Source organism: Pseudonaja textilis, chromosome 3, assembly GCF_049901715.1.
Source record: "Pseudonaja textilis isolate UNSWEBS1 chromosome 3, rPseTex1.2, whole genome shotgun sequence".
Lineage (NCBI taxonomy): Eukaryota > Metazoa > Chordata > Lepidosauria > Squamata > Elapidae > Pseudonaja > Pseudonaja textilis.
Genome location: NC_141992.1, coordinates 147,663,711 through 147,676,127, shown reverse-complemented (window position 1 = coordinate 147,676,127; position 12,417 = coordinate 147,663,711). Strand labels below are relative to the sequence as shown.

At 38.0% G+C, this 12,417-nt stretch overlaps 1 protein-coding gene across 1 annotated transcript in view; it reads right to left on the bottom strand.

Moving 5' to 3' along the window:
- Positions 1-12,417, bottom strand: part of LOC113435640 (cadherin-19-like) — a 71,855-nt gene that overhangs the window by 41,623 nt on the left and 17,815 nt on the right. The window contains exons 2-3 of the mRNA XM_087931025.1: positions 6,036-6,263; positions 822-924 (exon numbers count right to left, since the gene is read on the bottom strand). Coding sequence (XP_087787151.1) covers positions 822-924; positions 6,036-6,242 — 310 coding nt within the window. The 5' untranslated portion in view covers positions 6,243-6,263. The remainder of the gene's footprint in view (positions 1-821; positions 925-6,035; positions 6,264-12,417) is intronic.

Here is a 12,417-nt window from a genome sequence, read left to right as displayed (position 1 = left end):
TGTTTCTTGGCATATAAATCTGGGCAGTAAATAAATCAACATCTCCTGGAACTAAATTGGTTGTTCCTCTTCATTACAGCATCAATTATCTTGAAAATTGTCAGAAACTGAGTGATCTATACTGGATCAATACCTCATAAAAGTGCTCAGATATATCTACAGTACCCAAATGCCATGCCAATTATAAGAAGCAAAAAATAAACAGAGAGAAGACATAGTCAGAAAGATGGAGCTGTAAATTGAATCCAGTGCAAATTGGAAAGGTAACAACAACAAAAACTGCAACTCTCATCCAAATTACTGGTAGATGTCTTATGCCATTTTCAGTAAGACTGCTGAAGGTAGATGAGATGGACTAGGCTTTTTTCACTCTATATTCTTATCGGTATTTGTACAGCTAAGTAAACCAGATTACAAGTCTCTAAAGAGAAAAACTAACTTTTTCAGGCCTAGAGTATCAGAAAATATAGGGTTTTCTGGATTCAAGCCCTGGAAATTGAAGCTAAAGAGTTTTATTTGGGGAGGGGGTTGCTGGGGGAGGAGGTCCTAGAAGGCCGCTCACTCACTGGTCCTTATTGGACCAAATCAGCAAAGACTATTCTTGAATACTTATGTTAAAAAAGCAGAAATATCCAGAAAGTAGAAGTCCAAAATATGGTATGTCCAGAAGAATCCAACCTCAGGGTATAATGGAATGCACAAGATCTTTAAAATAAAGAATCCTTGTGAACTCTGGATACTTGAAAAGAAAAACCACATTCCTATAGCAATACTTATTTTATCAGTACGACCCACACAGCATCAATAAAAGAGGTAAGTACCTTCTGGAGACATTTCAGGAACTGTAGCTTCATAAGGCCCATCCAAAAATTGTGGACCGTTATCCTTCAGATAATTATCTTGCTTGTCTAAGTCAGACTTCAGCTGAAAAAAAAAAAGAGAGTTATAAGCTCATTTGCAAATATCATCCAAGTAAAGCAAAATGAAGTAAAGGAAGAGAGAAAGACAGACAGGGTCAGCAATGCTTTTTAGGTTGAGATCAGAGGTGATATTCAGCAGGTTTTGACCAGTTCTGGAGAACTGGTAGCAGAAAGTTTCAGTAGTTCGGAGAACCGGCAAATACCACCTCTGACTGGCCCCACCCCCATCTATTTTCTGCCTCCCGAATCCCAGCTGATTGGCTGGGTCTTCTTTTGTTGCCCTGCACAGGAGAACAGAGCTGGAAGGCAGGTTAATGGGGTAGGGAGGGAATGGGATTTTGCAGTAACCTTCCCCCAGGAATGTGGAGGGAATGGGGTTTTTACAGTATTCGTCCCCTGGAGTTGGGAGAGAATGGAGATTTTGCAGTATCCTTCCCCTGGAGTGGGGTGAGAATGGAGATTTTACAATATCCTGCCCCTGCCATGCCCACCAAGCCACACTCACCAAGCCACACCACATCCACTAAGCCACGCCCACAAAACCAGTAATAAAAAAATTTGAATCCCACAACTGGTTTAGATTCATATTAATAGAACATATTAACACACAAACTGGCATTTCAGTTGCAGGTGAACTGAAACATTGCTAGTCTGCCCAAACTTGTTTGTTTGTAATTCACAGGAAGAAAATTCTTAAAAAAACAACAGTTGTAGAATATGACATTTGGGCTGACAAATATTTAAAAAAAATGCTAAATCCAAGAGATGATAGGTCAAACAAGAACAAATAAGAGGATTCAAGGCTTTTCTCTCTCTCTTCCTTCTTTTTAAATATTTCCTGAAGGCAATCGATGATACTATATATCATGGAAGATATCCAGTTATACATCTATGTTACTGTCTAGCCAAGTGAAGCTATTTTATGTCTGTCCCAATGTCTGGACATTGCAAAATGATACATGTTCTACTCTCACATTGCTTCTTATCTATTTCCAACAAATCTCAGGAATTCTGGACTGAAAGAACTAAATATCTCCAAACACGACCTATAATTTAATTTTAATTTTCCACACATGGCCTCTGCACACGTATCCAGCTTTGACCTTGATCCTACTTCTGGATTTTTAAAGCAGAAGATCAAAGAACTTTCATGGACCAAACCAAAGATCTGTTTACTCCAGCATTCTGTGTCATGCAGTAGCCAATTCTATATTTTTTGACAAACTCATAGGCAATAGGTGTCCTCTATCTTGGGTGTTCAAAATTTATTACCAGTGATTCAAGTAAATATTATACAGTTATTACAGGTGAAACTCAAAAAATTAGAATATCGGGCAAAAGTCCATTTATTTCAGTAATGCAACTTAAAAGGTGAAATTAATATACGAGATAGACTCATTACATGCAAAGCAAGATAGTTCAAGCCATGATTTGTCATAATTGTGATGATTATGGCTTACAGCTCATGAAAACCCCAAATCCACAATCTCAAAAAAAAAAAAAAAATAGAATATTACATGCAATCAATAAAACAAGGATTGTACATAGAACAATACTGGACCTCTGAAAAGTATAAGCATGCATATGTACTCAGTACTTGGTTTGGGCCCCTTTTGCAGCAATTACTGCCTCAATGTGGCGTGGCATGGAAGCTATCAGCCTGTGGCACTGCTGAGGTGTTTTGAAAGACCAGGATGCTTCAGTGGTGGCCTTCAGCTCTACTGCATTGTTCGGTCTCATGTTTCTCATCTTTCTCTTGGCAATGCCCCCTAGATTCTCTATGGGGTTCAGATCAGTCGAGTTTGCTGGCCAATCAAGTACAGTAATCCTGCAGTCATTGAACCAGGTTTTGGTGCTTTTGGCAGTGTGGGCAGGTGCCAAGTCCTGCTGGAAAATGAAGTCAGCATCCCCATAAAGCTCGTCTGTGGAAGGAAGCATGAAGTGCTCCAAAATCTCCTGGTAGACGGTTGCATTGACCCTGGACTTAATGAAGCACAGTGGACCAACACCAGCAGATGACATGGCTCCCCAAATCAACACAGACTGTGGAAACTTCACACTGGACTTCAAGCATCTTGCAGTGTATGCCTCTCCATTCTTCCTCCAGACTCTGGGTCCTTGGTTTCCAAATGAGATCCAAATGTTGCTCTCATCAGAAAAGAGGACTTTGGACTACTGAGCAACAGACCAGGTCTGTTTTTCTTTAGCCCAGGTAAGACGCTTCTGATGTTATTTGTTGTTCAGAAGCAGCTTGACAAAAGGAATAGGACATTTGAAGCCCATGTCCAGGATCTCTCTCTGTGTGGTGGCTCTTGATGCACTGACTCCAGCCTCAGTCCATTCCTTGTGAAAGTCCCCAACACTTTTGAATGGCCTTTTCCTGACAATCCTCTCCAGGCTGCAGTCATCCCTGCTGCTGGTACACCTTTTTCTCCCACACTTTTCCTTCCACATAACTTTCTATTAATGTGCTTTGATATAGCACTTTGGGAAGATCCAACTTCTTTTGCAATTACCTTTTGAGGCTTTCCCTCCTTATGGAGGGTGTCAATGATGGTTTTCTGCAGAATTGTCAGGTCAGCAGTCTTTCCCATGATTGTGATTCCTACTGAACCAGACTGAGAGACCATTTAAAGGCTCAGGAACCCTTTGCAGGTGTTATGGCTTCATTAGCTGATTAAAGTGGGACACTTTGAGCCTAGAATATTGAACCTTTTCACAATATTCTAATTTTCTGAGAATGTGGATTTGGGGTTTTCATGAGCTGTAAGCCATAATCATCTCAATTATGACACATCACAGCTTGAACTATGTTGCTTTACATGTAATGAGTCTATCTCATATATTAGGTTCACCTTTTAAGTTGCATTACGGAAATAAATGAACTTTTGCATGATATTCTAATTTTTCGAGTTTCACCTGTATACCACACCTGGAGTTACCATCTATGAAATTATTTAGCTCCCTTTTAAACATTCCAATCTATTGCTAATACCACATTTGATGGCAACATACCCTGCAGTTTAACCTTGTTTTGTGTCATATCGTATTTTCTTACACTTTGTTTCATCAGGTGAAAGTTGTAACTGTGGGTTTGCATGTTCTGTATAATGCTTGATTTTATTTATCTTCACCTTCTCTCCATTATTTTGCTTGTTCTAGTTAAGAAACATCCAAAGTTGTAATCCATTTGTATATAGGAGTTGTAATAATTTTGTTGCTTTAAAAAACAGCAACCCTTTTCCAGTTCTATCATATGCTTTCTGAATATATGATCACAATTGTATGCAGCATTTGAAATGCAGTCTTATTAGAGATGTATATTTAGGATACTTTTATTTTTGAGTTCATTTCTAATAATGCCAAGTGAGAAACTTGTCTTTTCTTAGTAGGCATACAAGTGCCATAGTGAATAATAATCAAATGGCATACTGAGCTAAGTCTCCCCTCCCCACCCAACCAGGTTGTCAGAATAAATAGAACATTGGTCTGATATGTTAGGATTAGTCTATTATTCATATTCAAAGGAAACCATCAAGAATTGTTATAAATGCATTGTAGAAATTCACTGAAAAAGCCACTCTTCATTTTCTATGTACACTATCCTTTATGTGGGTCAAAATGTTCTGCAATCACTTTTTTTGGCATTCAGATTAAAAATCCATATTTGAATTCCCATATTCTTTTGTTGATTTTTTTAAAAGGCAAACCATTGGATAGTATGAGTACATTCTAAAGGGCTGCCACGTTTATGGATAGACGCATTTTAATGTATGTTTCTCTTTGCCCTTTCTGAAATAAGTCATCATTCTTCCACCATGGTTGCTTTGAAAAGCTGTGAAAAGTAATTAATGGATTTTGAGTACTTCACCCTTTGGGCCCAATTAAATTTTAGCGCCAGTTAATTAGTGGTTAAACTTTTTGCCATTCATTCAACTTGAAAGTTGCCTTACAGAAAAGGTTGCAAGATCTAAAGATCAAAAAGTAGAATTAGGTTTGTTTTTGTTTACATGTTTGGTCTTGCTTTTTCCAGCAGTAGAGAAGGACACAAAAGAAGAGAGGAGGAACAAAAGAGGGGGAAAGGAGGAAGAATTTGGAGTAAAAATTAGCAAATGTGCAACCAGTGTCTATATTTTAAGAAGGATAAAATAATTGCTCCTTGTGGCAAAGCCACATTAAACTAATGAACCATGCAGGGCCCTGGAGCTGCCTTACTGGTAAAAGGATTTAGTATTAATCTGCTTCATTAAAATTAATGATGAGTAAATTATCCACTACTTAATATAATAAAATATCCAGCTAAAATACTGGTAACTCATTCCTTGTGCTATGTGTCTACTCTGATGAAGAACCAAAACTGAACAACAATGGTAAAAAGGGTTGATATGGCCAGATGTTGTTAATAAATTAACTATTTTTATTTTTAGAAGACATAAAGGGTTGGTCAGTTCCACAAATTTGTCTTACCAACCAGGAATACCAACACTTGGGGTAGATTTTCCAAGACACCTTACTAGTGGTAATGGAGCTCACATTCCAAAATTTGCTGATGTTCTATAACTCAAGAGAAGCCCAAATAACCACAAGGGACTGGCAGCAATGAGAAAATACCAGTAACCAGTTGGTGAATCTCTATAGAATAGCACCTTTTATTATTATTTTTTTTAAAAAAATCAAAATATAAATAGTAAAACTATTACTGCCAGATGGATATTCAGTCATGCCAGAGTTGTTCTCTTGTAGCCAGGTTGATTATCACTGACAGTATCACTCAATGTGGTATCTAATTGATTTTGCTACCTAATGTGCCACTCCACCAGATTCCCGGCCAAATCTAGGTTCTATACAGAGAAGCTCTATGCTTAAATAAAAGCAGATACAGAACTGCTCCTGATTCATTTAAATGAGAACCTTTAGGGAAATAGTAATGAATGCTTCTGTGCTTCTGTCTTTCATAGATCATTGTATATTGCTACATATGCAGTATAACACAAAACAATTTTAAAAAAAAATCTTTCTCACCAGACCGGATTAAAGGAAAGCTTAGTCAAGCAGCTAGATACCAATCAACACCCCCAGACTATTGCTAATCTTCTTTCAGAAGAGCTACCATACCTGGCCTGATTTCAAAGGAAGTGTTGACATCATTTCTTCCTGGGCAACCAGCAAGCTCCGAACATGCCTATGTTTCACATTCTGAGATCTCATCAAACCTTGTTCCATGTCCTTAGTATTACAGTTGTGCACGCAGGGAAGACACGGCCCCACATGAAGGAGGGTCAAAGCAAAGGAAATCCATTTCTTACAATACATGCTGATCATTCCTTTTCAATCAATACGCATCTGCAGGAAGAAAAAAAAAGTAACATTGTTTCTGTCAAATTGATGAAAACCACCTTTTAAAAAGTATCTTGATTCCACGTTGGTTTTTCAGAATCATGTAAACCCACAGATAAAATAGAGATAGGAAGACCATCTTTATTATAGCTGACCAATAATTAAGCTCTAACATTATTGTTATGGAACCTAACAACAATTCTAAAAAAAAAAAATATTTAGCCACACAGTATAAGCACTTAAAGGAGAAAACAACAAGTCTTTCCCTCCCCTTCTTTTCTTTTTTGTCAATTTTAATCAGTCCTGCAATGGAATATATGAACTTGTAGCTCTGTATTTTTTTTTTCTCTTAGTGAAAAGTTTTCCAGCCTCGGTAACTTTAAGATGCATAGATTCCAATTCCAAACATGTCAAACATGGGTAATTCTCAAACTTGAAATCTATACTTCTTAAAATTGCAAAGTCTGAGAAATACTATCCTAGCAAGACTTCCAGAGAAACAATGGCAGACTGAAGATAGCTCTGTTGTGAATGGAGCTGACAGCTTCAGTGTAGAGAGAAGTCGGTAAATGGCTTGGCTCCCTGAATTCTCTGCATCAAGAAATGAATCAGATTGCTCACAGGTGCTCCTTATAAAAATCCCCACAAAAATATAAAAACAGTAGTGTAAAAAGTTAATACCACCCCACTCCTAGAAGAATGACATATTCTAGGAAATATTAAGGGGTGTGCATAAGCGCACAATCGTGCCTACTGTCCTTGTCCTATTGTCCCCAATTTATTCACACCTATTTCCTGTATTCATACTCATGTTTATTCTTATGCCTATTATCTTATAAGCAATTGACAAATAAAATAAATAAATAAATGTTAAAAGGCAGAATATTATATTTCCCTGGATGAGAAAAGGAGAAACATGTTTTTAAAGGCAAAGCAGCTTCCTGTCCCCCACTTCAGCTCCTGGCTGATGGGATTAAAGACATGGCCCTCAGGACATGAAAGGATTACCTATCTCACCACATGGCACCTGGGAAGATTGCATCATCCAGCAGGATTCGACCAAACTTAGCACACAGACAACCTACAAAGCTAGTATGACCCCTGACAGCAACCAATCAGGATACTCTTTCTGTGCCCCAGGAAGTTCAAAGCCTAGAGAGGGCATAAAACCCAAAGACTCTCACCATCTCTTCCCTGTTCACAGGATCTCCAAGGCATGTGATCCTGTTCATCAATAAGCCTTCTTTCCAAGCAACTTCCATGAATCCAGTGTCTTTTTCCCCACTTGGAACTGAACCTAGAAGGATGTTTCTTCCAACAGTAGCTTCCAGTGAATTTCAGAGTTCTGGGATCTATGAGAAAATCATCTTCCCTAAGCTGCAGTTTGGCTCCATCAAATGGACACTGGGTTTGCCCACTTGCTTGCTTAATCATTTTTGGAAATGGCTTGTTAACCACTTTTTAGATATTAAGAATCTTCAGAAGGAGAAATTTCATTACACTAAGTTATTCTCCTTCAATCCTCAGTGAAGGAAGTTTCATGTAAATTTAAGAACTTAAAGAACAAAAGGAGAACTAAAAAGTTGGTTTTGGAAAATTGCAAATAGAAATAAGACTTTGAAACTAATTATGACTCTCCTTCCTGTGCGTTATTTAAAATCTCATTAAAATATATGAAGATTTTGAATTTAATTACAAGAAATCTTTCCATGGGAAAATGTTATGGATTAGGGGAAAAAATGATAAGAGGAGACCTGAAAGTTGATCATCAAAGGTAACCAGAAAGAATTAAAAATTACATTTAAAGGAGAAGAAATATATTGATACAGACTATAGAAATATTTTAACTCTGACATAATTCAAGACTATTTGGCAACAATGTACTCAGAACATTCTTTAAAGACTGTCTGCTACTATAAACATTTCTTTAGAAGAAAAGGTGGATGAGAATATATCTGAGAATCAGGCTGTTTTGGATAAGGATTTTAAAATGTAAGACTATAGGAATGATATGGATAAAGATATGACCTGGGACTGACAAATGAAACCAGCTGATATTTTAATAGCTACAAGGGACACAAAGGTATTAAAGTAGAGGAATGACTTGGATACCTGGATTTCAACTCAGAAGAGTGACTTGGACAATACTTTTTAACCTTCGACTTACAGAAGATATATGTTACAATTGTAAAAGAATTCCAGAAAAAAATAAAGAAAAAAACAAACAAACCAGCTTTTGGAATATTAATTAAAATGAATAACCATCAAGACTTTTAAAAGCAAAAAGAAAGATTATTGGCTTATTCAAAACATACCTAAACACACATGAATGTTATCATTAATGTATCAAATTAGGCATTTTATAAAATGCCTAGGAAATCTACACAATGCCAAAAATGGCTCATAAAATATGAAACACTTAATATTTCACATATTTCCTAGATATTCTATGCTATGCCAAAGGGCAGCCTGGCAAATTATAAAGTACTCCCACAGAAATGTCACTCTAATCTTTTGTGTTGCAACAGGTAGGCCAATACTAGTTTTTTCTCTTGTTTTTTTTTAGTAAGAAAATCCTATACTTTATTTTGCATTTCTTCTTTCATTTTTATATACACTTTTCAGTAAAGGGTTAGGGTTAAGCTTTAATGTTTGACTGCATACAAAACTGTCACATTCACTTTATTAAAACCAAGTTCTAGATTAGCTAAAACATTTACTTTAGAATTTTCTCTTGTAGCAATATAATTTTACTATAGTTTGGGCAAAGACTTCTAAATGCTTAAACCATAATAAAAAGGAACTTTTTCCATGTATCCTTCTGCTTGGATCCTGGGCCTAAACTAAAACCAAGAATTTTTTTACAAAAATGGGTTCTCTTAAAAGTATTTACATTTATTTTTTGTAAAATAACATTTTATTTTTAAAAGACCGTTCTATAGTAATATTTCTTCACCAATGTGAAAGACTATGCATTAAGTAGTACCATTTACACAATAAAAGTTAAATGACCAAAATAAACTACAAAAGTGAGTTTTTGAAAAATAGAAACATCTAAAGGGCAGTTTTCTGAAATAAAGGACTGTCTATCAAGAGATACATAGAGGCCGAGTCCCTTTAAAAAGTATCCCAGCCTCTAAACTCTGCAACTAAAACACCAAGAGTTTCAATAGAAACCAGTTTCAGAACACATACTGTATGATAATAGAATTTTCCATTGGAGTGTCTATTAACATGCATATTATTTATCAGAAAAATAGCCAGGACACTTTTTTAGTTGAGATTTTAGAATGGTTAGAATTGTAAACTCCCTCCCCAAGTTTTATACATCACCTTTCAAATGCCATATAGTTCAACTTTCACAGAATTCAGTAATAAAAGAAACATTATCAGACCTGACTAACAAGCACCACTCAATATATCATCATTTTCACCTACTGCACGAATGAAATAATGTCATTCCTCCCCCACTCCAGCAAGTTAGATAGGTGTCGTGCTTTAAAAAAATCAGTCCAGGTTTTATATATATATATAACTACAACTTTAAAAGCACAACTACAATGACGTGGGAAAATACCCGAACAAAGCTGAATGCCATACATGTAAGTACCCGTGAAAACTTAAGAAAATATATATATATATATATATATATATATATATATATATATATATATATATATATCGGGTTTTCTCCCGCGTAAGATTCGAAGTATCTAGGCAACGTTTCGATGAAGTCTCATTCATCATCTTCAGGCTTCTGTCTCTGGCTCTGTGATTCTCAGAGTAATGTGAGATTGCAGCTGCTTCCTCCTTTTAACTGCCAGTGGGGGTGGGACTTGATTGGGTGGAGGCTTGGCTGTGTTCTGATTGGGTGGGGTGTGTTCTCATTGGTAGGGGTTTGGCTGTGTTCTGATTGGTTGGGGGTTAGCCGTGTTCTGATTGGTTGGAGGCGTGTTCTGTTCAGGTGGGGGCTTGGTTGTGCTCAGGTTAGTCTTAGTTGCTGGGGGATTTGAGCTGGTGAGTTGTGATCTTGCTGTTTGGCTTCTAGTACGTGGTCCTGCTGCATCTTCATAGTGGGTGTCGGTTTGCTTCATGTATGGCTCAGAGGGGTTTGAAGTGGGTAGTGATGCAGCTGCAGTGCAGCTTCTGGTCCATGGTCGTGTCTCATTTTCTGAATGGGTGGGAGTCTGTTTTCTATATGGAAGTGTGGTGGTGGCATCTTGTGTGGCTCTCATGGGTGTGGGTCTGGTGTCCTTCTTCATGTTAGGTACTCGTCTGTTCATGAGGGCGGGTTTCCAAATGGCTGGAAGGCGGGAGGTGTCATCTCGTTTGTTCATGCTGTGTGGGCGTTTTTCTATCTCTATGGCTTCTCTGATTATTCTGCTGTTGAAGTGTTCGGTTTTGGCGATGGTTCTGGTATTTTTAAAGACAATCTCATGTCCTGTGGTTTTGAGGTGTTGGACCAGGGAAGAGGTCGTTTCTTCTTTTTTGATTGAGTTCTTATGTTCTTCAATGCGTGCATTTATTCTTCTGTTAGTTTGTCCAATGTATGTGGTGGGGCAGGCAGTGCAGGGGATTTCGTATACTCCTTGGTTTTCTAATTCAATTTTGTCTTTGGGGTTTCTTAGGATGGTGGATATTTTTCTGTTTGTGCAGAATGCTGTTTTAATGTTGTGTTTTTGGAGGATCTTGCTGATTTTGTCTGTAGTGCCTTTTATATATGGGAGGAGGGCTTTGCCGTTTTCTTGTTCTCTGTCTTGGATTTTGGTTGGGGTTTCTTTTTGGATTAGGTGGGTAATCTTCTTTCTTTGGAATCCATTGGCTGTTAGTACGTTAGTGAGAGTGTATAGTTCAGTTTTTTGGTGTTGTTCATCGGCTAAGCATTTTGTTCTGGAGATGAGTGTCTCAGCTACGGAATTGATCTGTGCTGGGTGGTGGTGTGAGAGTGCATGTAGATAGCGGTTTGTATGTGTTTTCTTCCGGTAGATGGTGTGTCCTAGGGAGCCATTGGATCTTTTGTATACCAAGACATCTAGGAAGGGAAGTTGATTGTTGGCTTCTGTTTCCATGGTGAATTGTATTTTGGGGTGTAGGCTGTTGAGGTGTGTGAGGAAGTTGTTCAGTTTTTCTTTCCCGTGTGGCCAGATTATGAAGGTATCATCTATGTATCTGAGCCAGAGTTTGGGTTTGTGGTCGTATTTTTCTAGAGCTTGTGTTTCAAAGTGTTCCATGTAGAGGTTTGCGATGACAGGTGAGAGGGGTGATCCCATGGGTGCTCCTTCTATTTGTTTGTATTTTTGTCCATTGTAGGTGAAGTATGTATTGGATAGGCAGTGGTTGGTCAGATCTAGGATGTGCTTGGGGGGGTTGTATTTGTTTTGTATGGCTGTCAAGGCTTCTTTTATTGGCACTTGGGTGAAGAGGGATATGACATCGAAGCTTACTAGTAGGTCGCTGGGTTGTAAGTTTTGTTTCTTTATGATCTCGATGAACTGGAATGAGTTTCTTACGTGTGAGTTGATGGATTCTGCATAGGGTTGTAGTTGTTTGGTGAGAAATTTGGCCAGGTTTTGTAGAGGTGAGCCTATGGAGCTGACTATTGGTCTGAGTGGGGTTCCTTCTTTGTGTATCTTGGGGAGACCATAAAACTTAGGGCATCTGGATGATTTCTCTCTGGGTATGATTCTTTGCTGGATTTCTTCACTGATGGGGGAGGCTTTTATTTTGGATTTGGTAGTTTTTTCTAGGTAGGTGGTGGGGTCTGTCTTTAGGGGTTTGTATGTGGGGTCTTGGAGTAGGTTGGTTAACTTGGTTTGGTAGTCAGATGTGTTCATTACCACTGTCACGTTGCCCTTGTCTGCTGGTAGGATTATTATGCTGGTGTCTTCTTTCAGGTTAAGTAGTGCAGTTTGTTCTTCTTTGGATAAGTTGCTTTTGGGTGGTTTGCTAGTGCAGAGGATGTTGGTGATTTCGAGTCTGATTTTGTTAGCATCATCAGGGTTGGTTTTGGTCAAGCTGGTTTCAACTCCGCATATGATGGTTTCTGTGGGGATGTGTTTGGGGGCGACAGCAAAGTTGAATCCTTTTGAAAGGACCTTGGTTTCAGCTTCAGTGAGGATCTTGTCTGAGATGTTGTGCACTGTTTGTTTCATGTGTGGCT